Genomic DNA, 24,515 nt, shown 5'->3' with positions numbered 1-24,515 from the left:
GCGTCCCACGACGATCCATGGGTGGAACACCACAAGTGGTCCCCACACAGTGACTTCCTCAAACTAACCGGTCTGGTGAGACACAAGAAGAAGCTACAGCTACACTATCTCTGCAAGGAGAATGTGAATCAGAGGAACACGAATGGCGTAACATAGCTGGCTGCCTAGGAGGACGTTTCCCGTGTCCTGTGTTTCTGTTCAAGTTCCCGTTCATTACTATTACCATTTCCTGTTACCAACAAGTTTGTTTTTTCTTTGTTGGACCCACAAGTGGTGCCACATAGGGCACCCAGATGACATACCCAGATGGCAAGTACCGCTTCGATGATCCTTGTCTTGCAATAAGATTGGACATGATGTTTCTTCTTCAAAACGGCCCTTTTCAGGGCCCCCCTTCTCACCCGATAGAAAGCTTTCATCCTTTGCTTTGCCAAAACAAACAACAATCCAAAACAAAGAACCCACACCCTCCCCCTAGTCCTCTTGGAGGCACACACCTACGCGTGAAAGCACAATTCTACGTCTCAACAAAAAAATATAATAAATAAATATGTGTGCATGGTAACATGTGTGACAGTTCACATGTAGACCTACACGAGTGTCAGCATCTTGGTATAAATGATAATAATCATATAGATCTCAAACGTCTGTTTGAAGACACACACACGACACCACGTTTTTGCATAAAGACACGCGTGAAACACCACGTTTGCATAGAGACATGACGTACATCACATGTGCATGGATACACAAATGGTAACAGACATGTAGGCATATACGTGTGCCAACTCCTCGGTGTTAAAATAATAATCCTATGGATCAACGTAAACGTCTGTTTGAAGACACACACATGACATAACGATTTGCATGGGGGTGACACAACGTACATCACGTAGGCATTCACACATCACATTCATGTCTGCCTATGACGGTCCACCTTTAGTATTCACCCGACAGTCTACCTAAAACATACCAGAAAAACCCAAGAAAAAAACCGGATCGAAATCTGACCAATCAGAAGCCTGGGTTTTCGACCAATCAGAGGGTGTCTTTGCCTTGGGCGGGCCTCTGATTGGTCGAAACGAGGTTGTGCTTTCTCTCCCATGGTAGATCCATTTCCTATGGAAAAGAAACACAGGGGTCGGTCCGTTTTGGAAAACCCGAGGTGCAGGCCAGGCACCAGAATGAACCAATCGGGAGCTCTGCCTGGGGAACCAATCAGGAAGCAGGGTGTAAGTGCCTCTCCTATAAAACAAGAGCGAAGCCACTCACACACACTGCATTCTATGAAATCAACATGGAAGAAAACTGGGATTTGGAGATCATTTCAGTGGTGCACCCTTTGCCACTGTGCAAAGGGTGTCTTCTTGACTTGGAGAAGAAAGAAACATCACCAACATTGTCTCCTCCATGGCAATGCAACAAGTGCCAAGGGGGTCTGCCAGTCTACGCCCTTGGCACAAGGGTACGGGATGGGACATTTCAGTGTCTGTATTGCAATACTGTCCTGAAGAACACGTACATGAGGCGTTTAACCAACACTAGCAAGTGAGACGAAAGATAACAGCCTAACCGAACTTTTGCACCACTGCATGTATGTGAGTGAAGAAGTGATCGACTTCTTCCCCAAAACGGCTCTTTTCAGGGCCACCCATCTCTTCCGAAAGAACGCTTTCATCGTAGACTGGCAGACACCCTTGGCACTTTGCTTTGACGACCCTCAAACCCAAACAAAGAACCCAACTCCTCCTCCCTCCTCCCTCCACCACCACTGCCACCACTTCTATTTTTTAAGAAAGTGTCTAAATACATCCAAGATGTAATACGAGCGCTTCTTTGGGTTTCCCCCGCCTCGCCGGAAACGGATTTGCCGCCATCTTGGATGCGCACGCCATCGGAAACGGATGTGCTGCCATCTTGGATGCGCACGCATGACCAATACTGCCTTGCGTACACCAAACCGGAAGTGACGTCATCAGAGGTCACGTGACCTAATCGACCAATCAGAAGCCAGGAGCGGTACCAGAGTCCTGCACCCACCTACTGATGCAGACATCCGGGTACTCTGAACTTGCCTCGGAAGCTGTGGCAAGATCATGAAGACATTCATCATCATACAGTGGGCCATGGACACTATACCATTCCTGCCTTGGGGCTGACAGTTGATCACCAAGACAGACTTTGGCAAGGATCCGACACCAGCAGAATCAGAGGGGTGAGGGTACACCCTTGATTATCCTGTCAATTAGGTGTAGGATTTGATTTGGAGCACCTTGAGTATCAACTGCTACTAGTACGACGTGCAGATGACCGGAAGTGACGTCAGAGCCGGAAGATGAATAATCGGAAGTGACGTCATCACTAGAAGTGACACCAGCACCGGAAATAGCAGTACAAGGTCAATCAAATCAGGAAATGACGTCTTTTGGTGGAAATAGACATGAGATGTCATTATCCAATAAAAGGGAAGTGAGAAACCGGAAGGGACGTCACAACTGGAAGTGAGTTCAGAACAGAAAGTGACGTCAGCACCGGAAATAGTGTCAATTTTTAACAAGAAAAGCGCCGGCATTTGGTAGAAATAGAACAGAAATTACATCATTTACAATACTCTCCGGTAAATACCCTGTACATGAACAGTTACACCATTTCTCATGTATCAATGCGTTTTTTACAACCAGTGACAACAATCTATCTTTCATAATTTAGTGTGGGTGAACCAAATCTATCACCTTGGTGATGACCATTCCTGCTCAGAAAAATACTTTCGTCCTGTGTTACATACATCAGCTGCAAAACAACTAATACATTTCTATTTTTATAGTTTGACCATTGGATTGGAGAACATTTATTAAGACTGTATTCTGACATAATGCATTTCATATATTTGCAATGCAGACACGTACGGGAGGTTTTAATAGGTCTTCGGCAACCCTTGCTTGCCTAAAAAGTGAATACGTTTGTCGTAAAAGGGATCGGGAGGTCAGGCTCACTGACTTGCTTGATGCATATCATTGCATCTTTGTAAACAGAGTTGCAATATGGATGAGATAATGACGATGCGACGTTTAATTTTAACTCACACACCCACTCAATTACGTAGATCGTTGCTCATATTGTCAATCACTGAATTGTCTGGTCTAGACTCGATTATTTACAGACCGCCGTCAAATAGCTGGAATATTGCTGAGTGCGGCGTTAAACCACAAACAAACAAACATCATTGTTTATTGTTCTAGTGACGCACGTCTATCAGGCCAGAAGCAATATGAACCTGGTAGATAACCCCTATACCAGTCTGTCTGGGCAGGACATGGTTCACACAGGCAACGGTCGTCCACATGTAGAAGAGGCAAGAGGGCAGTTTTCACCTCATATGGAAGGTGTGGTGGGAGACCAGACAGAGGAAGATGCGATCGTGAGTTGAATTATTTGGTCTTCATCCTTCGTATGGGTAGGCCTCTTGAAGTATTGTAGTACTGTAACCTTTTAAATGAATGTTGTTTCAGGATCCTGGCACTGCTACATGTAAGGGATGCGGCACTGCTCAGGGAATTAACACGCACTACCTCCTTCATGAAGAGGGTACCTGTGTCATTATTGCATGTGTGGATTCTATGACTATTTTTTACTAATATCAGAAAAGAGGAGTGTAACTATCAATGAATATACCTTAGATATTGCCAAGATATACTTTATTCCTTAAGTATTTAATTATTGCCATGGTATTGTCACAATGATTTCCCATTATTTCAGACCTCAAGTGAAGGAGAACAGGAGGTTCCAAATGAACAAGGGCCTGGTAACACAGATAACCTCTTAATACTTATTGAAAGGACAATACAGTACGATGCAAGGAATGTAGGAGATATTTGGAAAGAACAAGACATTTCTGCTGATCTATATGATATATTACTGGAAATCATATAATCATATCTGGGGATCGTATCTGTAATGGGTTCTAAAGCTTGATGTGATGAGATGGTAGCGCACTTGGTCGTTAAAGAAGTTGGAGGTCAAATAAGAAATTTGTATTTTGCAGCCAAGGTCACTAATATCGGGTAAAACCACCTTTGTTGGCCAGACATGCGTGAATTCTTTGATGTGTCGACCAATGTCAGCTTCCACCCATTGATGAGAGCAACACGTTGAGCAAGTGGCAGCATAATTGGTGCAATGATGTTGTCCCGATGGTGTTGACCTTTGAAACTGCCACGGACAATATGGAGTGGCAGTCATGTACCAATATGGGTCCATAACGTTGACGTCCATAAAACGTTCAAAAGGACGTCTCCAAACTCGTTTCCTTCGGTCATCAAAGTCGAGATTTAACCTTGTTTCATCAGAAAACATAACATTAGCCCAAAGTCGATTCTTCCGGCGTTGATAGTCTACACCACTGACGCCTCAGATTCAAATGACGTGCAGTAAGTTGTGGGATGGCACGTGGGATGACACTTAAACGTGGACACGTGGACTTTGTGCTCGCAAATTCCATCTATGCAAATGATTTCGCATGTACTCTTACACCAGTTGCCTGTAGCATCGGTACCTTACCTGAGTGTCAGTTTGCAACCCATTTCTTAATACTATCAGTCTGATCTGATCTGTCCTAGCCTGGAGCTGCTGCTCTCAGGCGTCCAGAGGGGCATAGATCATTGGCGTAATTTGTTTGTTGGCATCGGGCCCACAATCTGCTGATGACAGATTGGGAATCATGCAGCATTATTATGATGTGTGCGCATCTGCAAAATACCTGTGGCACATATATGTTCAACCCGTTACAAACGTCGCATGATAAATGGTGTTGCTTCATCATGATTAAATATGTTTAGAAAGGTGTCTTTTAGCGTTTGGTTCCAAGAAAGCAATATACGTCTGCTCACAAACTAAAGTACTCATGGAAATGAAAAAAAACCTGTTTTGCTGGATTTAATAATCGACACAAAGCATTACGTAGATGTAAATACGAAATAACAAAACAACTGGAAAAGTACTAGTCTGGATTTGCTAGTTTTATCTCAGTGCTCAATACAAAATGTACTTTACAGGAGGTAATTTGTAGGCACTTTCAACATTCAAAAATAAAACTAAGTCCAAATTGACATGGCAGAAACAGGCTTTAGGCATAATGCAAATTAGCCTGGTAAAAAGTTTTCAAAACAACAATAAAAATAACAGCTATGTTTATGTACATAATAATAATGACATGTAAGTTGTTGTTTGAGATTTTGATGATGATTCACTATCCCACAATGCCACTCACAAATCACTAACCACTGACAAATCACATGCACGTTGGTTTCAAGCACCTGTTTTCACCTGTCATCAAGGTGTCATAGGTCATGGACATTCACCTTGATCTACTAACAACTGGTTATGCTCAGATTCATAATAGTCTGTTTTGTTCATATTTTTACACACTTTTATGTGTAAAAAGACATAAAAACCTGTGATACGCTGTATTTGTGCCAAGGCCAAATAAGTACTAATTGAGATGTTTGAATATTTATATTTTTTGTATATTAACTGCATTTATTTAAAATCTGAGATCGAAAAAACACTCTGGCATTCCACCCTTTGCAAGTGCTGTCCGAAGTCACGTGCTTCATGACTGTCACAATGGTGTGTCTTGCCACATAAGTCACTTACGTTCATTGCCAGACATTGTTGTATTTTCCTGTAGTTTCACCTAAAACGAAATATATTAAAACATTTTTGCATAGTGTATATTAAAGGGGGAAACTCTACACTGAATAATACACTGAAATATCCGCTAAATATATCGTACCAAAGTAAAGTTTTTAAAGCAAAACTAGTAACAAGCGGCTCGTAGTTTTTGCAACTTATCACATATAAAGTACTATTGCCTTGCCGTTTTGTAATCGCCCTTTGCAGTATCTTCGAACCTCATAAAATTATGAAAAGAACTATTTTAAATGGTCAAAACATATACTCACAGAAATAGAAACATTAGACCTGATGGTTTCCAACATGTTCGGCTTTTGAGTCAAATGTAATCTTTGTCACGATAAAGAGGTACAAATCTTGAACAAATCTCCACTGTCCTCAATCATCTAGTTGTCAGAAAAATTGTTATTATTTAACATATAACCAGGAACAATCATTTTGCTCACGGCTTCACAACTTACATGCTCTGCCTTTTTAACAGTTGTCATCTACACACGTGGTGCAAGGAAACACGCCGACAACGTAGATGCGTTCTTCAGAAACAGCGGTAGAAGTATACAACGATTTCAGTGTGACAGTGGGTATACTTTTGTTAAAGTAATGCATGACAGTAATCAAGCAACACGTTTACCGCATCCAGTGGTGAGTTGACCGTTATACATTGTATATATTCTGTCCCATTATTAAGAAATGATTGTATATTGCGACCTTACATGGATTATCCGAACAGGCTATATGTTTGATGTTCCTACTTGTCATTGTGTCCAGGTGGACTATATGTTGATCACGTTTGTATGTGTGTTTCTACTGGATAAAGAATGACTATCAAGACAAAAGCTTAAGCATAGAATGTGATCCAATCGAATTGTTTAGCGTATTGTCTTTCTTTCTTGTTTTTGTAGATGCTGGGACGTTCACAGAGGCAGTCAAAACAGACTGTACGCGTATAATTGTGTTGATTGATGAAGAGTTTTCTCACTTGATGGAAGATGAATACAGGATGATCAAACGTGTTTTCAAAGGTGACAAAACTTTCCAATCATTTTCTGCCAAACTATCAAAGCCTATTACAACGGTGTTACACATATTTTTTCGACCGGTGAAGATCCGGGATAGAATAGGTCTTCAGCAACTAAAGCTTGCTGTACAAGCCGACTATACTTGTCGTAAGAAGTGACTAACAGGATAGAGTGGTCAGGCTAGCTGACTTGGTTGATGCTTGTCATATCCCATTTGCGTGGATCGATGCCCATAATGTTAATCACTGCATTTTCTAGTCTAAACTCGATTATTTTTCAGACCACCATCATAAAGCTGGAAAATTCAGCGTGCGGTGTTGACAACAAACAAACAAACAAACACATATTTTTGCATGAATTAGGCTACCAACAAACACAATATGTTTTACATGGATTTAAATGCATGTTGAATGCTTCCGTGAGGAATTGTATAAGTGATTCCTAGTGACACCTATTGTGTAGCTAATGCCACAACAAAGATATTGTCTTCATTGCAACATGTTCATATTTTCGCTGACATTTGAGGGAAATCTTTGGACTTTTATTGTACAGTATTGGAATATTTTCATCTTTCTAAGGGTACAATGCTTTATGGGTGAAGCAACCAGTTACATCCTTGAACAAGTTGGCAAACTAAAACATCAATTGTCTCAGCTGTTCTGGTGTAAACCGATATAATATTCCATCAATGTTTTACAAAATATCAGAATCTTTCCATTATATATTTGTCACTGACGCGTCAAAATGTCTACTATTAAATCGTTTGGAATATTTGCTAAGGACTTGAGTGTTGTCAAACAATTTTTGATCAAGAGACGTATGCCGATCTTTAAAATCGCTGTAAAACGAGCATGGTCGATTGTACCTCAAACGTTGTGAAAGGCAGACACCAAAGGCTTGAACTGCTGGAACATTGCTCCACATATAGGCAAGAGTTGACTCTTGGAAAGTTGAAGTTATCCCTCATACAGTATTGTAGGGTGAATCTGAATCTTTGTGCATAGATCTAAGGGAGAAACGGATGAGGCGGCTTACACTGGTTTCTTTTATTTTGAGTTAAATCAGGTGGTTAAATCAGTTGAAGGGAATAGGCTAACTGACCGTTATTGAACGGTATCTGATCATTGATATACCTGACGCTCAAGTGAAACTTCTTGGCCAAGTTGTCTTGTTTTGATTTTGACAGTCCGAACAGACATTCCGATCCATATGCATAAAGAAATAGATCAGCAAGAAGGGGAATACAATTGGTGCCAATGTGGATGCCTACACATGCTCATGATATAGATGGAGGAGTACAATGAACTCCGCATTCAGCAGATATTTTTTTAGGAATATTGAAAAGTTTTTGTCGCTTTTATTTAATAGAATTCTTGCCATCAGGGGATGATTTCAAATTATCTCTTACCACTTCACTTTGTTTCTGTCTTATCTTTCAACCATTTTTCCTTTTAAAAAGATTAAAGGTCACCAGACTTTATCTCAAACGTTTGTCCCATTTAGAGTACTGATAATTTTTAACACATTAACCTACCTTTTATCAGTTCATCCCTTACCCTATCGGATTATATTTGCAATATTTGTCTTTAATTACAGATCTCGTAGAAGCAGAAAAAGAGGTTCAATTCGTCAATTATCTCGATGATGACGAAATCTTCCAAGAAGTAAAGTATAAGCTTCCTAGGGCCATGAGAAAAGACATTATTCCTAACACTCGGTTCCTCAACAGAACCAATGGTTATGTGTCTCTTGAAGGTAGGTTCTTGAGTATCAAGAAGTTTTTTTATTGGCTTTTGGTGTAATATGCGCTTGCCACAAGAACCACTTACAAACAAATTAACATGAGATCATCCACACTCCAGCTCTATCTCCATTGGTAGGACTTTCTGACTTCTCTTGCCACATGGTCAATCGGCTGTGTGCCATTATCATTTACGTGTTTGCCCTTACAACTCTGTCTTATCTTTCAACCATTTTTCCTTTTAAAAAGATTAAAGGTCACCAGACTTTATCTCAAACGTTTGTCCCATTTAGAGTACTGATAATTTTTAACACATTAACCTACCTTTTATCAGTTCATCCCTTACCCTATCGGATTATATTTGCAATATTTGTCTTTAATTACAGATCTCGTAGAAGCAGAAAAAGAGGTTCAATTCGTCAATTATCTCGATGATGACGAAATCTTCCAAGAAGTAAAGTATAAGCTTCCTAGGGCCATGAGAAAAGACATTATTCCTAACACTCGGTTCCTCAACAGAACCAATGGTTATGTGTCTCTTGAAGGTAGGTTCTTGAGTATCAAGAAGTTTTTTTATTGGCTTTTGGTGTAATATGCGCTTGCCACAAGAACCACTTACAAACAAATTAACATGAGATCATCCACACTCCAGCTCTATCTCCATTGGTAGGACTTTCTGACTTCTCTTGCCACATGGTCAATCGGCTGTGTGCCATTATCATTTACGTGTTTGCCCTTACAACTCTGTGTGACCGATCACACCTATTGTGTTGCTAAACATGCTAAACAAGAATTACGATGCGATTTGAAACATTTCCGCCACTAATTCAACGTTGAAAATGCATTTGTGACTATTACACATATGAACGTGGAAAAAACATATTTTAAAATTGTTTTGTTATTACCTTAGCGATGATTTTAAATACCACGTTTATCAAGCTATACTGTTGTGTCTCTGTCTGCCTGTTGTACAGAAACTTCTGTTATTTGATTTGACTCTTTACCCCTTTATGACCTTACCGAAATAACAATAGTCCAGAAAAGTGCGTGTGAGCTTCAGGCTTGATGCTCTATTTCTAATTTATCAATATTTATCTGGTTTGACTGTACTGCTTTTCAAGTGCCCCCCCAAAAAAACAAATTCTAATACGACAGTCAATACATTTTCACAATGTTTAATTTTTTAATTTTGAATATAGATTACGAATATTTAATTGTGTATATTGCTCGCAGAGACGTGTAAAACGTGTGTTCTTTCAGATTAATAAGATGCAGTATAAAATTGATGATGCAGAGGGTCTGAGCATGACACATATTTTTCAGATCATGCTACAACAGCTACACAGGTTGGCAACAACAACCATATGGAAGTCCCTCCGGAGGCTGGCAATATACGCGCACAGCAAGTCGGGAGAAGCAACACGTTTACCGCATCCAGTGGTGAGTTGTCCGTTATATTGCGATCTCGTTCCCCAGTCTTTGGTATTGTGTATGTAATACGCCTTAAAAACACATATGATGCAGCCAAAATTATGATGTCTGTGGACAGTGTCCATTGTCATCCATCTCTTATATATTCCCAATATTTTGAAGGAATGAAGGCCGACAATGCATTATTATTCAGTCAGATCAAACTTAGTAAAAAGCCATATAGTGATATAATCTTGTGCGTGTGTGTGTGCGTGTATATCAATATTGGTATGAATGGAACTGAAATGTGCAAGTCAATATCGCGTTTGGCACTCCCACACTCGACGTCTTGCGGAGTCTATAGGATATATGTTTAGTGGTAGCAAGAACTGTTTTATTTCTCATGTGTTTTCAGTGTTCATGTTGCACTTTCACGATGTAACAATTCAGAATTCAGTAAATGGACGATTTTCAGTTGCACTCGTGGCTGTCATTCTGCAAGTGGTATTACAATATTTCGTGTTTGAATTCAACTCTCAAGCGTTTTTTTGTGACGTGAGCCTCCGATAGGATAGGATACGCGCAACTTTTCATGAACACCTGGTACAATCATTATGTGATAGTGATTCATAAACGCATACTTAAGATATAGTCGGAATCGTACACTGGACTCTTTCTTGTGATTATTGAAACTGTTTAGTCACTTTCATTTATCTCATCTGACTTAGGCGACTTACATGTACCAGCATGGATTTCACTTACATGTCTAACGGACATATCTCTTAAATGACTCTTATTAGTATTATGTATTAAACCTGTTTGGCACAATTAACTGTAAATATGATGTTTTGTAACTAAAACATTCTTGTTTCAGGCCCATCAATTCAGGGCTATGAGTTGACCGTAAAGACGCCTGACACAGACTACGAATTGTGTGTAGAAATCAAGAAGCACATCGACAAGAACATAGACAACATTAACATCTCCCTGAAACCACACAACGCCAGAGTGGAGTCCACCAGTCTGGGATCTGTCATCATCAGGGTGGCAGTGGAGCCTGGTACAAAACTTGGCCCAGTTTGGCTGAGACAGGTCATCACTAGGATCCTGTCTGAAGACATCATTGCTAAACTGCCAAAAGGCACCCGGATGGAAGTCAACATCAGTGCATCTCTTCCACTCACACCTCTGGATGTGGATATATTCAGTAAATACACAGTAACATTGTAATTTGCTCCAATATCACCTTTCATTTTATGAGATACTCATGGTATTCAACACGAATGCTTCGTTTGCACGTGAAAGTCATAATACAGTCATAACAATATATTCACAAACTATATTATTGGCATTATGGCATATAACAGTGCATTTTAGACTGATATAAGCATCACTATGTTACATGCTATATGTAGTTTGGCTTACCATTCTTACCATACTTAGGTCGAATAGTTTGATGCAAGAAAAGTTCTTTCTACATACTGCATGCTAGCAAATAAATCCTTATGTGTACATTTATTTATATTAAATTTAGGTTAAGAACAGGAGCAAGGGGAGTATTTGAGTTATTTTTCGTTAAACATACAACTTTTGGACAATATTTATTTTGCATTATGTATAAACATGCGCTTTTGAAAAGATCCTTGAACATTTCTCTAGCTTTGAAAAAACAAATAAAGCTTGGGTGTTGTGTATTCGTAGCTAATAAGGTTCTTTCTGACTTGCAACATTCCAAACGCAAATCGAATGAAAGAGACAAAACGATAATGGTATAATTAACTCAGCTGAACCAAACATGTGTGTCTGTATTGTTACCATATTATGATGTGTTTATAAAGTTCGATTTCCATTACCTATTTTGATATTGTTATTTTGTTACAGAGTTTGAAGGTGAAAACGAAGCCGAACATTGGATGACAGAATATACATCAGGCATTTACATAAGGGATGAAACCGGTCGCAGCATGCTCCACCAAGCGGTCAGAATAGGAAATAGGGCTGCTGTAATTTTCAGTCTAAAATTAGGCTGCCTTGTAAATGATCAAGATTGTCATGGAAACACTCCTCTTCATTATGCAGCAATGTCAGGTCAAACGGGTGCGTCCTTGTCCAGACTGCTCGTAGAAGGAGGAGCCAGCATTGATGTGGTTAACAGGGTTGGATGCACACCACTACATCTTGCTGTCAGAGAGAGGAACCTGGAGATGGTTGAACTCTTTGCAAGAAAGTTTGGAGCAAAAGGGAGCACTCCTACAACCAATCAAAATATAGAGATATCTTCCCTTATACATCTCTTGGTCAAACAAGGAGCAGATGTCAACGCCCTCAACAGACAAAGTCTCACGCCACTACAAGTGGCTGCTACATCACAGAGGTTTGATGTTATAGTGGCATTATTGACCGAAGGCGCGGACGCAAATGTTGTTCATGAAAGTGGCCAAACTCCGTTGCACAGTGTATTTGGGTTGAATAAGCCTAACCGGGAAATTGCTGATGTCACTGAGGCATACAGACTGAAGAAACAACTGAGAGAAAAGCCTGTCACACAATCATCTGGAGATATATGCAAATCTGATGACAATGGAGCTAGTAAAGCAACATCTTCAGTGTTGGACATACCAGACAGTGAAGGTAATACTCCATTTCAGAGTGCACTCAACTCTAACTTCACACAAGCTGCTATCATTCTATTGGATGCTGGGGCAAATGCAAATACCAAGAACAAGGAAATGGACACACCCCTCCATACAGTTGCTGGAAATACAAACATCGAGAATACTACCACTGAACATGATGCAGTAGTGAAGATTATTGAATGCAGCAGAAATGTGAATGTTACAGATAAGCAAGGCAATACACCTCTGATGTTGGCTGTTGAGAGGAACAAAAACATCTCACCCCTGCTCAAAGCTGGCGCTGATGTCAATGCACAAAATATACATGGTGACACACCGCTTATCATAGCTGTTAAACATGCCAGTCGGATGATGGTAAAAACATCACTGGGGCCCGGATCTGAAGAGTGCACCAGCAATACACAAGGTGATACAGCTGCAGACAGGGTGTGTGAGAAAGGTGGTTCAACACTTCTCGCTCATGGAGCGAATGTAAATGCTTCAAATACTCACGGTGAAACAGCACTCCACAAAGCTGCTAAACATCACATGTCATTGTCTTTGTATCATCGGAGAGCAAACGTTGACAAAATGGCTAAAATTCCTTCAAGTACATATGTTGCCAAAGAGGCAGATCTCGAGGCATCAAGTGATGACGTCAGTAGCGAATGTGATACAGGATATGCTTCAGTCCACACAGATTTTACAGAATCAAGCTACAAACCCAGTGTGACTTCTGAGTTGATAAATGTAGGCGGTGAAGTAAAGTTTGAAGATGGCAATGACAATACTCCCATGACGGTTGCTGTAAGGTGTGGAAGTGCAGACAATGTTGAAGCTCTACTCAAAGCAGGAGCTGACGTCGATGCACCCATAAACGAGAGACAATGCAACCCCGAACAACTGATTGTTGCTGGAGCTGACGTCAATGTTCAAGACAGAGAAGGTAATACGCCTCTGATGATGGCTGTAAAGAGAGGATGGGATATCTCACTACTACTCAAAGCTGGGGCAGATGCCAATTCACAAAATGGATTGGGTCAAACAGCGCTGCATCTTGTTGGTGAACACCTACATCACATGTATGGAGCTGCATACATAGACAAGAGCTTTACAGAACTGCTTGTTGCTGGAGCTGACGTCAATGCTCAAGACAAAGATGGTAACACTCCTCTGATGATGGCTGTAAAGACAGGATGGGATATCTCACTACTACTCAAAGCTGGGGCAGATGTCAATTCACAAAATGGATTGGGTCAAACAGCGCTGCATCTTGTTGGTGAACACCTACATCACATGTATGGAGCTGCAGACATAGACAAGAGCTTTACAGAACTGCTTGTTGCTGGAGCTGACGTCAATGCTCAAGACAAAGATGGTAACACTCCTCTGATGATGGCTTTAAAGACAGGATGGGATATCTCACTACTACTCAAAGCTGGGGCAGATGTCAATTCACAAAATAGATTGGGTCAAACAGCGCTGCATCTTGTTGGTGAACACCTACATCACATGTATGGAGCTGCAGACATAGACAAGAGCTTTACAGAACTGCTTTTTGCTGGAGCTGACGTCAATGTTCAAGACAGAGCAGGTAACACTCCTCTGATGATGGCTGTAAAGACAGGATGGGATATCTCACTACTACTCAAAGCTGGGGCAGATGTCAATTCACAAAATGGATTGGGTCAAACAGCGCTGCATCTTGTTTGTGAACACCAGCGTCACATGTATAGAGTCGCAGTCACACACAAGAGCTTTACAAAACTGCTTTTTGCTGGAGCTGACGTCAATTTTCAAGACAAAGATGGTAACACACCTCTGATGATAGCTGTAAAGACAGGATGGGATATGTCACTACTTCTCAAAGCTGGTGCAGATGTCAATTTACAAAATGGATTGGGTAAAACAGCGCTGCATCTTGTTGGTGAACACCTACATCACATGTATGGAGCTGCATACATAGACAAGAGCTTTACAGAACTGCTTTTTGCTGGAGCTGACGTCAATGCTCAAGACAGAGAAGGTAACACTCCTCTGATGATGGCTGTAAAGACAGGATGGGATATCTCACTACTACTCAAAGCTGGGGCAGATGTCAATTCACAAAATAGATTGGGTCAAACAGCGCTGCATCTTGTTTGTGAACACCTACATCACCTGTATGGAGCTGCAGACATAAACAAGAGCTTTACAGAACTGCTTGTTGCTGGAGCTGACGTCAATGTTCAAGACAAAGATGGTAACACACCTCTGATGATAGCTGTAAAGACAGGATGGGATATGTCACTACTTCTCAAAGCTGGTGCAGATGTCAATTTACTAAATGGATTGGGTAAAACAGCGCTGCATCTTGTTGGTGAACACCAAAATGACCTGTTTGGAGACGCAGTCACACACGAGAGCCTCAAAGAACAATTGATTGCCGCTGGAGCTGACGTCAATGTTCAAGACAAAAAAGGTAACACGCCTCTGATGGCGGCTGAAAAGAAAGGATGGAATATCTCACCACTACTCACAGCTGGGGCAGATGGTAATTCAAACAAGGGCAAAAGGAAGCGTGGCTCACTAATACCCCCGACCCGCCTAGTGTCAGACTACATATCTCCTATTTATTCATCAACAGGAAAGAAGAAGTTGAAAATGCAAAAGGGAATGTTTGAAGGGAATATGGACGTCCATTAGATCAAAGTCACAAAAAGGAACTTGATAATTTGTTGACAAGATAGGCAATTGTCCTACCCAGAACTAGCCATTGTTGCAGACATTATGCATTTCAAGTGTATGACATTTAGGACATATTTCGAGGCAGATTCTGTTTGGCACCGTGAATGTCCAACATGCATAAAGTCATCAATGCTTCCACTTTCTGTAAAATATTTGAAAATAGTCAAATCGTACACTTGGCGACTGGACAAACATTCCCATACACAAAGAAGTAATGACCAGTACATACATTACAAGCAATGCAAATCCTTATCTGGACATCATAAGGTGATATTTGTCTTTTATTTCAATAACAGAAAAAGTATGTAATATACACATCATGTTCGTGTATTATGACTGGATAATCACTATCATAACTTCGAACGTTTGTAAAAAATTGATGTATTTTCAATTAATTTTAATTAAGAACTACCTTGCTTACGAACGTGTATTGCGTAATTCCTATACGTGTATATGTTTCAAAATTATTTTAGCTTTTCAGACGTAGTACATTTTGATAATAGTACACTGGTGTATATGAACGTAAGGGATGGTCTTGATAGAAGGTTAATGGTTAAAACAAAAAAGATGCTTCAGTTTGAATGATTTTATATGTTTAATGTGGATATTGCATCTCTTGAGTAATTCATTTTGTTTACAGTCAGGACATATACATAGGTATACGTGGAGAAGCTGTATCATGTTCAAACATATACTATTATATTTCATTTTTTTACGATTGTATATACACGTACACTTGTGGATTAGTTTTGCGCCTTATGCATATGCCTGTCAAAACACAATGTACTTCTTGATTATACTAATTGATTGTATGTACATGGATATAGCACACATATAAATATATATGAAAAGTAGATATAATTTAAATATATATGAAATCAGTGATCCTATGATTTCTTGGTAGCAGTGCAGGTTGATACCACATTTGTCCTCAGTACATTTCATAAGCATTCATAATTGTAGTTGCCAGTGTATTTAGTCTGTTGGCTGGGTTGGTTTTATACATCAATCAATATTTGTATTGTATCTGAATGTGTTATCTCTTGGTGTATTTTATCAAACGGAATATTCTGTTGATTGTACAAGATCTACTTCTGGTAAAAACTTGACCATTTTTGTTTTTTGTGGTCGTTAGTTCAGACAAATAAACTCTTTGAGCTATTTCTGTGACGTTATAAATGGATGCATTGATAAAAGATGTTCCCTTTTTACAAATCTTTTCTTAATCCTCGTTTCACATTCTGTTGTATTTTTTCAGACGCGTTTGTTATCCTCCTGTCTTGCAATGAAATATCAGATATGTTTTCCCCAACCACCCATGTAGAATGTAAACATGACGGTATTGCTTTTGTCATAGACTACCCTACCGTTTAGTCTGACGGTTGCCGTAGTAACCCATATCTGGTCTACATGGTATGCTAATTTTGATTTGGTTAGATATTCCTGTTCACATGTACGGTTACTTTGGGTCTGAGTTTCTAACCGAGTGTATTCGCTAGCTTCATGAATGTATTAATAATCTGTTTGTTACTATAACTGTTACTATTATTGATTCTGACCTATTTTGGCGACATTATTTCATATTTTTATAAGAATATAATATATACTTTAAATTATTTTTGGATTTCTTATGTTCCAAGGATGTAACACTTGTGGATTAAAAAGTACGCTAAAATGTTCAAAGGAGGATAAAAGCGCAAAAGGTGTGATTAGTCGATTGAGAGTAACACGGAAGAAAACATTAACAACCGAAAGTCCCTTTTACAAGATTTTCCTTTCAAACGTCCATTTGCCTAAAACAAGTGTTTCACTGTATTAAAGTACTCATGGAAATGAAAACAAACTGTTTTGCTGGATTTAATAATCTACACAAAGCATTACGTAGATGTAAATACGAAATAACAAAACAACTAGTCTGGATTTGCTAGTTTTATCTCAGCGCTCAATACAAAATGTACTTTACAGGAGGTAATTTGTAGGCACTTTCAACATTCAAAAATATAACTAAGTCCAAATTGACATGGCAGAAACAGGCTATAGGCATTATGCATGTAAGTTGTTGTTTGAGAAGGGAATATGTTACTTTTACGTTCTGATATTTTGACGATGATTCACTATCCCACAATGCCACTCACAAATCACTAACCACTGACAAATCACACGCACATGGGTTTCAAGCACCTGTTTTTACCTGTCGTCAATGTGTCATAGGTCATGGACATTCACCTTGATCTACTAACACCTGGTTATGCCCAGTTTTACAATAGTCTGTTTTGTTCATATTTTTACACACTTTTACATGTAAAAAGACATAAAAACCTTTGATACGCTGTATTTGTGCCAAGGCCCAATTAGTACCAATTGAGTTGTTTGAATATTTCTATATTTTGTATATTAACTGCATTTATTTAAAATCTGAGATCGATGTTTTTTCATTTCCATGAGTCCTTTGTATGCGTATTTATGCGTTCTACTCTCGTCCCACTTGCTACCATATATTGAATTTAATTGTCATATGCAATGCAATTTTAAGGAAATTGTGGAGTGCACACACCTTACATATTCTGAAACCCAAGACAGCAGCTTTATTTCTTTCCAACTTTGTTCAATGCCATTTACAAATGAATATAGACATGATGACTCCATCGTACATCCATCTCAACTACATGAGATCTAGATGCTATTCATTTGTTCATATATTCACAGTCCTGAGCCAGTCGAATTCGAGTTTGGAATTGGTCCTCAGGAACCAATGTTTGTGGTAGGGGCAACAAACATGGATAGTCGACCAGACTCAGTGACTTGATTGAATGCGTACCAAGGCTGTGTGGGATGTTGAACAGAGTGTTATCAACTGGTTTGTCTGGTCCAGGCTCGAGTATTTACCGACTGCCTTGATACATCTTTTTATACTTTGCTTAGTGTCACTACTAGCTACCTAAAATTGGCATTGTATAACATACATGTGCATGCTTATAATAGTTTATGTATTACTATATGTCTGCCAATATAGAGGAAATAAACATGGTTGAGGGTAATTCCCTGTTTCGCTTATCCATCACATTACAGCTCCCTCTTGGTTGTGGTAGGCTTGTTAATGCGCAGCACCTACTGATGACAAATGTTCGGTTGTGTTGTGTCTATTAAGAATCTTAAGGTTTATTGGTTAATCCCTATCTTGTACGGGAACAATAAATTTAAAGGATGACCTGACGTGACCCGAATATGTTTGGTCATGTCACGTGACCAACACTGACCTTGAACATTGACTAGTCACATGATCACCTTGACCTTTCACGTGACGATTATTAATTTCGTCTGCTACGAAAACATCACATCTCTTTTAGAAAAGATCGCGACTGAAACGTAATTGTAATAGATCAGAAGACTGTAAGGTAAAATTTAATTATTTTTTCGGTATCACAAAGCATGATGATTAGTCTTAGCGAGGTCATTATGCGAATACCCGAGGACTCAACCCCTGAGTTGATCTGTCTGAGCCGAGTCAGCTGCATACACATGTCAATATGTGATGTTGACTGGGCATAGTAATATACCAATCCACTGGATCTGCTTATAGGTAATAAATTTCCGTTACCGCCTGTGACGATTATGCGATTCAGTCGTGATGTTGTGTTGTTTGTTTGTTGTTTTACGCCGCACATAGCAATATTCCAGCTATATGACGGCGGTCTGTAAATAGTCAAGTCTGGACCAGACAACAGGACAATCCAGTGATTGACGTTGTGAGCATCGATCCATGTAATTGGGATACGATGACACGCGGTCTGTAAACGATTGCGTCTGGACCAGACAAGGGATGGATACGATGACATGCATCAACCAAGTCAGCGAGCTTGACCACCCGATCCCATTAGTCGCCTCTTACGACAAGCATGGTCGCCTTTTACGACAAGCATTGGTTGTTGAAGACCTATTCTAACCCGGATCTTCTCAGGTCCCAATTGATATGAGAAATGTATTGAAAAGCAGGGAGATTATGTTGAAAAATAAAATTAAAACACTTTCACAATTATTGGTTTTGTTTGTTAGTCTTAGAACGTTTTGACCAGCCCTCGTATAAATTTGTCTGAGTGGGGTATACACATACCCTCGTGGAGTTGAAAAACACGTTTCACCACAGAGCATGTATTGTCTGCTGCGACTTCCATAATGTTACCTATTGGTTTATCAAGTACAAAGATTGCTTTCTCATGTCTAATGGTAAAGTTCGCCTACATGTACGTACAATCCTTTATAAACCTCTAGTGACCTAATCATATTGTTTTACAGGGCCTTCATTTCGTAGAACATTCTCTCAGCAGGGACTTTTATACAGAATATCCCTCTGTCCAGGAAAATTTTTTGGAATGTCCCTTAGAGATTTATTTTGCATTGTCCACATAAAACAGATGCTAACTAAGGGAAATGTGCGACAAGATGTAAAATCAAACGCCAAATGTTACTAATATGTCAGTGGGATCGAAACCTTTGTATTTGTTAAAAACTTTGTATGTGAGTGAACCACTACCCTACAGAGGCGCTGATATACTACACTGGGTTTTTTAACAACTTTTTTTTCACAAGACCTATTTTACATCTGTTTTCTAAGGTTCATGGGTAGTGTACTGGAAACATAAAATTATTTCAGATTTTTCTCAAGGATTATAACGGCTAAAACACCAAACAAATAATCAAGTCCCTCCCTAGTTATTTCCCTCATTTCTTTCTTAACACCTTACCCAACTGTGTCCGTGAGTTTTACCGAAGGGGTGAATGTTTATACTCAGACCTTCAAACAAATAGATGTAAGCCTGAACTTTAAGCAAAATCCTTCATCCCTAATTCTAAAAAATCATGGAATAATTTATCTGAAGAAATTTAATATTACGTATAATCCCATCATTCTATCAAATCAGGCACTGTTGATTATGCTTCAGTTGATAACTGACCATCAAGGTATATTGTGTGTAATTATCAAGCTCACACCTTAATAAAATTATTTTTAAACCATTTTAACTTAACATGCATTAATTAAATATTATGGAACCGTGTTTTCTGTGGCATTTTCCATTATATATACACAGATGACACCAAAGACGGCGTCTGTTTATTTGTGAATAAGCAAGATAGACACGCTGTAATAATTAACAATAGATAATATAATATATGCATATTAAATTGCATTGCTCTTACATTGCTCACAACCAAATACTATTAGATGATATGCTAAAAACGGCTTATAAAACATATTGGATAAAATAGCTACACATGTGATGTACTTCTACATGTATCACAGATAAGAAAATGATAGAAGATGACACACTGAAATCGTCACTGCTTATGATATATGTCCTGCACAAGAAAGAGCAGGACTAAATACTTATGCATAATATGTACATGATATGTAAATACTTAAAGCTCCAAGAAAATAGTATTACCAAGTGCACAGACAAATTACTATGCAAACTAAATGCAATGAAAGTAATATCAAAATGTGTAGTTTGTGCATTTCCATAATGGTAGACAATGGTAGATATACCTTAACATATATACAAGACAGTATTAAAATACACTGTTGAACTTTCCTTGCTTAGGTTAAAGTTCAACCTCTTAAACACATTCATTCAAAACATCAACATTCATACAAATATAAACTAGCGGACAAAAGCAACGCCACCAAATAAATAATGGTCGTCAGTTTTAACAAATTTGCCAAACACATGAAAACGTTTGGGGACACAAAGCTGGACTGCAACTTACCTATTCCCTGTGAACATGTGCACGTGCTTCTCGTGATTTGCGAGAAAAGTGAATTTAATCACTAAAATATGCAAAATGTGCACAAAGTTACCGGTATGAAATTCTGGTATAAAACATCGGCAGGATTGTACTCTCTCCGCTTAAAACAACGAACATACCTCGACTAACTGCAGAGCAGAATGAGAGAGCCATCGGTATGTTGCAAATGTGCAAATGGGATCGACGCAGAACCACGTTGCCAGGATCATGTGCTGCTTTAAGTGCACCATCGACAGACTTGTCATACGTCACAGGCAAACTGGCAGTACTGCAGACAGGCAGAGGAGTGGAAGACCCAAGGTCACGACCCCAAGGGAAGACATTTGCGGGTGCTTCACCAAAGTCCAGAGTAGCCTTCATGAAGAATGGCGTAAGACCGCTAATCAGGATGTCAGGAGACTCGTGTACTCAACGTCGACGTCATGTTAGGGCATGCATCGTTGCTGGAGGGGGTCACATCCGATACTGAGCCATGTGTGTAGCACGGGACTTTAAAAGAGATCGATTCTGCGGGTGTGATCGAATACTGGACAGTGCACCCGGCGTGATAAACGTGTCTGCAGAACTTTAAGTATCCTCGTGTCATGGAAGTTCGATCACTTACGAAAAGTCGCTGAATATTCATAGTAATATTCATATAATCTTTTTTTCAAATATCTTACCTGTAAACTTGTGTATTTATGACAAACATTTCCGAATTCCAGGTATTTCTCGGCATGGCCACCCTCTCACTGTCAACAGAATGGACCCAGAAGGCAACAAGTTCGATCATTTGATTGGTTGGCTTGTCGCATAACCGGGATGACATATTTGGACGAGCTCTTGTGTCAAAATCCGAATTAGAGCTGTCCACAGTTGTTTTATGATATCTTTGTCCATCTAACGTTCGTTTTATGTTTTGATATTGAAAAAAAGCGATGAAAAGTCACAAATATCCAGCTTATTTAGAAGGTTTGATGCAGGGAGTTATTCTTCAGGCTCATCATGACAGGGGCACCAAAACTCAGAATGTCGACGCACAAAACGAACTGGCGTGCAGAAACATAAATGTGTCCAGTGCTGACATGTAGGGTGGGTACATTGTGCCCAGGTTGCAATGATCAGTGAGACATTAGCTCGAACCTCATCAGGTACAAATTGGTTACATTTGCAGCAGAGTTCGTCATCATTTGTCACATCACTATCGTACGAATCAAAACTATGCGCGTTGGTCCGTGAAGTTCCAGAAGTACTTGCATTCGTTGCAGTGACAGTAGGTTTACTTGGTTTAGGTGCTTGCTAGCTTCTTTTTTTCTTCCTCTTTGTTTTGTTTTTTTGTGTGTGTGTGTGTAGGGGGGGGGGGGGGGGGGGGGCGATTTCACAGTCTGGTGGGGGGGGGGGGCGATTTCACAGTCTGGTGGGAAATAATTTTATTCAGAATGACGTCTTCGGTGATGGCCTTGCCCCCGACAACAGCGCTCAGAACGTTTCTCTTTTTAGTAGGCACAGCTTTCTTGAAAAGTACAGTCGTCTTGACTTCAAAGAATCCTGTTACATCATTGCCCTCAGTAGGTGAAGTAACATCCTTGTCTCCAACTGGCACACTTGAATCAATATCACCAGTATCAGGATGCAGAAAAATACAAAATACGGTGGTATAGAACTATCAGACGCATTGCCGCAACCTATAACAGTTGTAGTACTTGATCTTGATGTTATCACTGCAGCTGGAGTACTCTGACTCGACGTGACTACTGATGGTGGAGTAAGATGCTCCACAAGTCCCTTTTCGTCAACATTATAAATGCGATGAGGGCATGTCTTCAGGTTGTACTTATCCATGATGTGCCCAAGCTCATTAAAATCATGAGTGACGGTCTCCTCTGAGGTAGCTTTCGCTCTCTCTATCTCAATGGATCGTGGCTTCTTCACTGATAGATCAGGCCATCGCTTCATAAACCCATAGAACCACTGAAGTGATAGGGGTTGTTCATCCTTTAACTTCTTCCCAACATATATTGCTAGGTCTGTGGCAATAGTAGTAACTTCAGCCCTTGTATAGCCATACCCAAAATTTGCCATGGCTTCAATATGTGAAACAAGTCCCTGTTCTTCTTCCATGGACAATAGTGGTTCTCCACCAGTGGTACTACATTCAATAGAAACCTTCCCACTAATCCTGTCATGAAGTGTAGCAAATGGAGCAGCAAAGGTAGTGGCAGCTTTCCTAATTGCCACTCCATCCAAAACAGCATTATATGCCTTGTCTAGGGCGGCAGACAAATATTGCCTATATTGGCCTCTTCTGGTTGGTTCACCATTCGTCAAAACCTATAAAAATAAAGCTTTATTTTATATATCATCAAAACTACAGAGACAGAAGCATAAAGTTTTCAATAAAAAATGACCCTTACTTGTTTCCATAGTTTTAAATTTTGGCGAGCACGTCACTTGTCTCATCACGTGACATTTACACTATGATAGTAAACATGCAGACGATGGATGTGCCGTCGATTTACAACGTTTGAATTTATTACAATTGACATTTTATTTGAGCTGATCAAGTTACATAAGTGATCTCGGGTTAAAAAGTAGTTGTTTGCTGAATATGAGCTATTACTTACGTTTGGTAACTTGACACAAAGCATTTACCGGTCCAAGCAAACGAAAGCGGTGTTGCCTGAAGATCAAAGCTGCAGGTATCGTAATTTCTCGTTACATATCGCAAGAAATATCATTCAAAATGGCCTATCGAGGTGAGGACAAATGGGGTTTAACATCGCGTCCAAGATTAGCGACGTGCATGCACATGTGTGTATGTGGCTACTTAATTGTACTAGTCCGGACTAATGCAGATCTATAGTGCTAGCACACTGAGATACCATGCCGCAGTTTAACATGAATACCCCACTCAGACACAGTATACTGACTCCGAGCCGACCAGTCCTTGTTTTAGCCCCTTAATGCCGTAACAACAAGTACCATCTTTTAACGTCTGTTGGTATGACGCGGCCGGGGATCGAACCCCGTACCTTCCGCTTTCCAGGCGAACGCTCTACCTCTAGACCACGAAGGCGGTTAAAATGGCCGATCGAAGTTACATGTCGATCGAACTTGTGTGATTTGTCGATACATGGTTTTTTATCTTGTCATTTTCAAATCCCGTTTTTGAATAATTGGTTTCTCATAATAAAACATAAACTGTTACTAAATTTTGCGTCTGTTTTGTTTTAGACCAGACAATTGTTTGGTGGCGTATATTTTGCCTGTTAGTTTATGATTTAATGTAAATAAAATAATTACTGCTTAGATGCTTATAGATAATGCCTAACCTTTGATTACTACAATCTAGAAGTAAAGATATCTTAAATACTAACCTTTTATTGATGATCCCCAAATGCTCCCAATGAAGTGCATAGTGAAAGTGGCAATATGGAGTTCGTCAGAGCAAGAAGGTAGAGTTTGAATTTGCCCAATCACAGGACAGCTTGGGATGTGATTGATCTGGACATTGAATGTAGGAACAGCTTG

At 39.7% G+C, this 24,515-nt stretch overlaps 2 protein-coding genes and 1 pseudogene across 2 annotated transcripts; 1 reads left to right on the top strand and 2 right to left on the bottom strand.

Annotated features, from left to right (window-relative positions):
- Positions 1-3,268: 3,268 nt before the first annotated feature.
- Positions 3,269-15,161, top strand: LOC139451051 (serine/threonine-protein phosphatase 6 regulatory ankyrin repeat subunit B-like). Its single transcript, XM_071232854.1, has 9 exons — positions 3,269-3,418; positions 3,757-3,802; positions 6,173-6,268; positions 6,594-6,713; positions 8,307-8,465; positions 9,775-9,891; positions 10,736-11,068; positions 11,743-12,939; positions 13,303-15,161. Exons 1-9 carry the CDS (start codon positions 3,269-3,271, stop codon positions 15,159-15,161), a joined length of 4,077 nt encoding a protein of 1,358 aa, XP_071088955.1.
- A 6,810-nt stretch (positions 15,162-21,971) lies between these two features.
- LOC139451049 (uncharacterized) lies at positions 21,972-22,617 on the bottom strand (annotated as a pseudogene).
- An 11-nt stretch (positions 22,618-22,628) lies between these two features.
- On the bottom strand, positions 22,629-23,632 carry LOC139450665 (uncharacterized; the record flags this gene model as incomplete). Its single annotated transcript, XM_071232462.1, has 2 exons — positions 23,609-23,632; positions 22,629-23,315 (listed from the first exon to the last, which is right to left on the bottom strand). Coding segments are annotated over exons 1-2 (711 nt in total), but the record flags the coding sequence as incomplete, so codon positions are not given.
- Between the last annotated feature and the right edge of the window lie 883 nt (positions 23,633-24,515).

The sequence above is a fragment of the Haliotis cracherodii genome, unplaced genomic scaffold (assembly GCF_022045235.1).
Source record: "Haliotis cracherodii isolate W230 unplaced genomic scaffold, xgHalCrac1.p SCAF_8, whole genome shotgun sequence".
Taxonomy (NCBI): domain Eukaryota; kingdom Metazoa; phylum Mollusca; class Gastropoda; order Lepetellida; family Haliotidae; genus Haliotis; species Haliotis cracherodii.
The sequence above is the reverse complement of the archived record's forward strand: the minus strand, read 5'-3'. Positions and strand labels throughout refer to the sequence as shown.

Coding starts and splice junctions, on each gene's coding strand:
- LOC139451051 (XM_071232854.1), top strand. CDS start 3,269: ATGAACCTGGTAGATAACCCCTATACCAGTCTGTCTGGGCAGGACATG. Junction 3,419..3,756: donor AGACAGAGGAAGATGCGATC/GTGAGTTGAATT, acceptor CCATTATTTCAG/ACCTCAAGTGAAGGAGAACA. Junction 9,892..10,735: donor CACGTTTACCGCATCCAGTG/GTGAGTTGTCCG, acceptor TTCTTGTTTCAG/GCCCATCAATTCAGGGCTAT.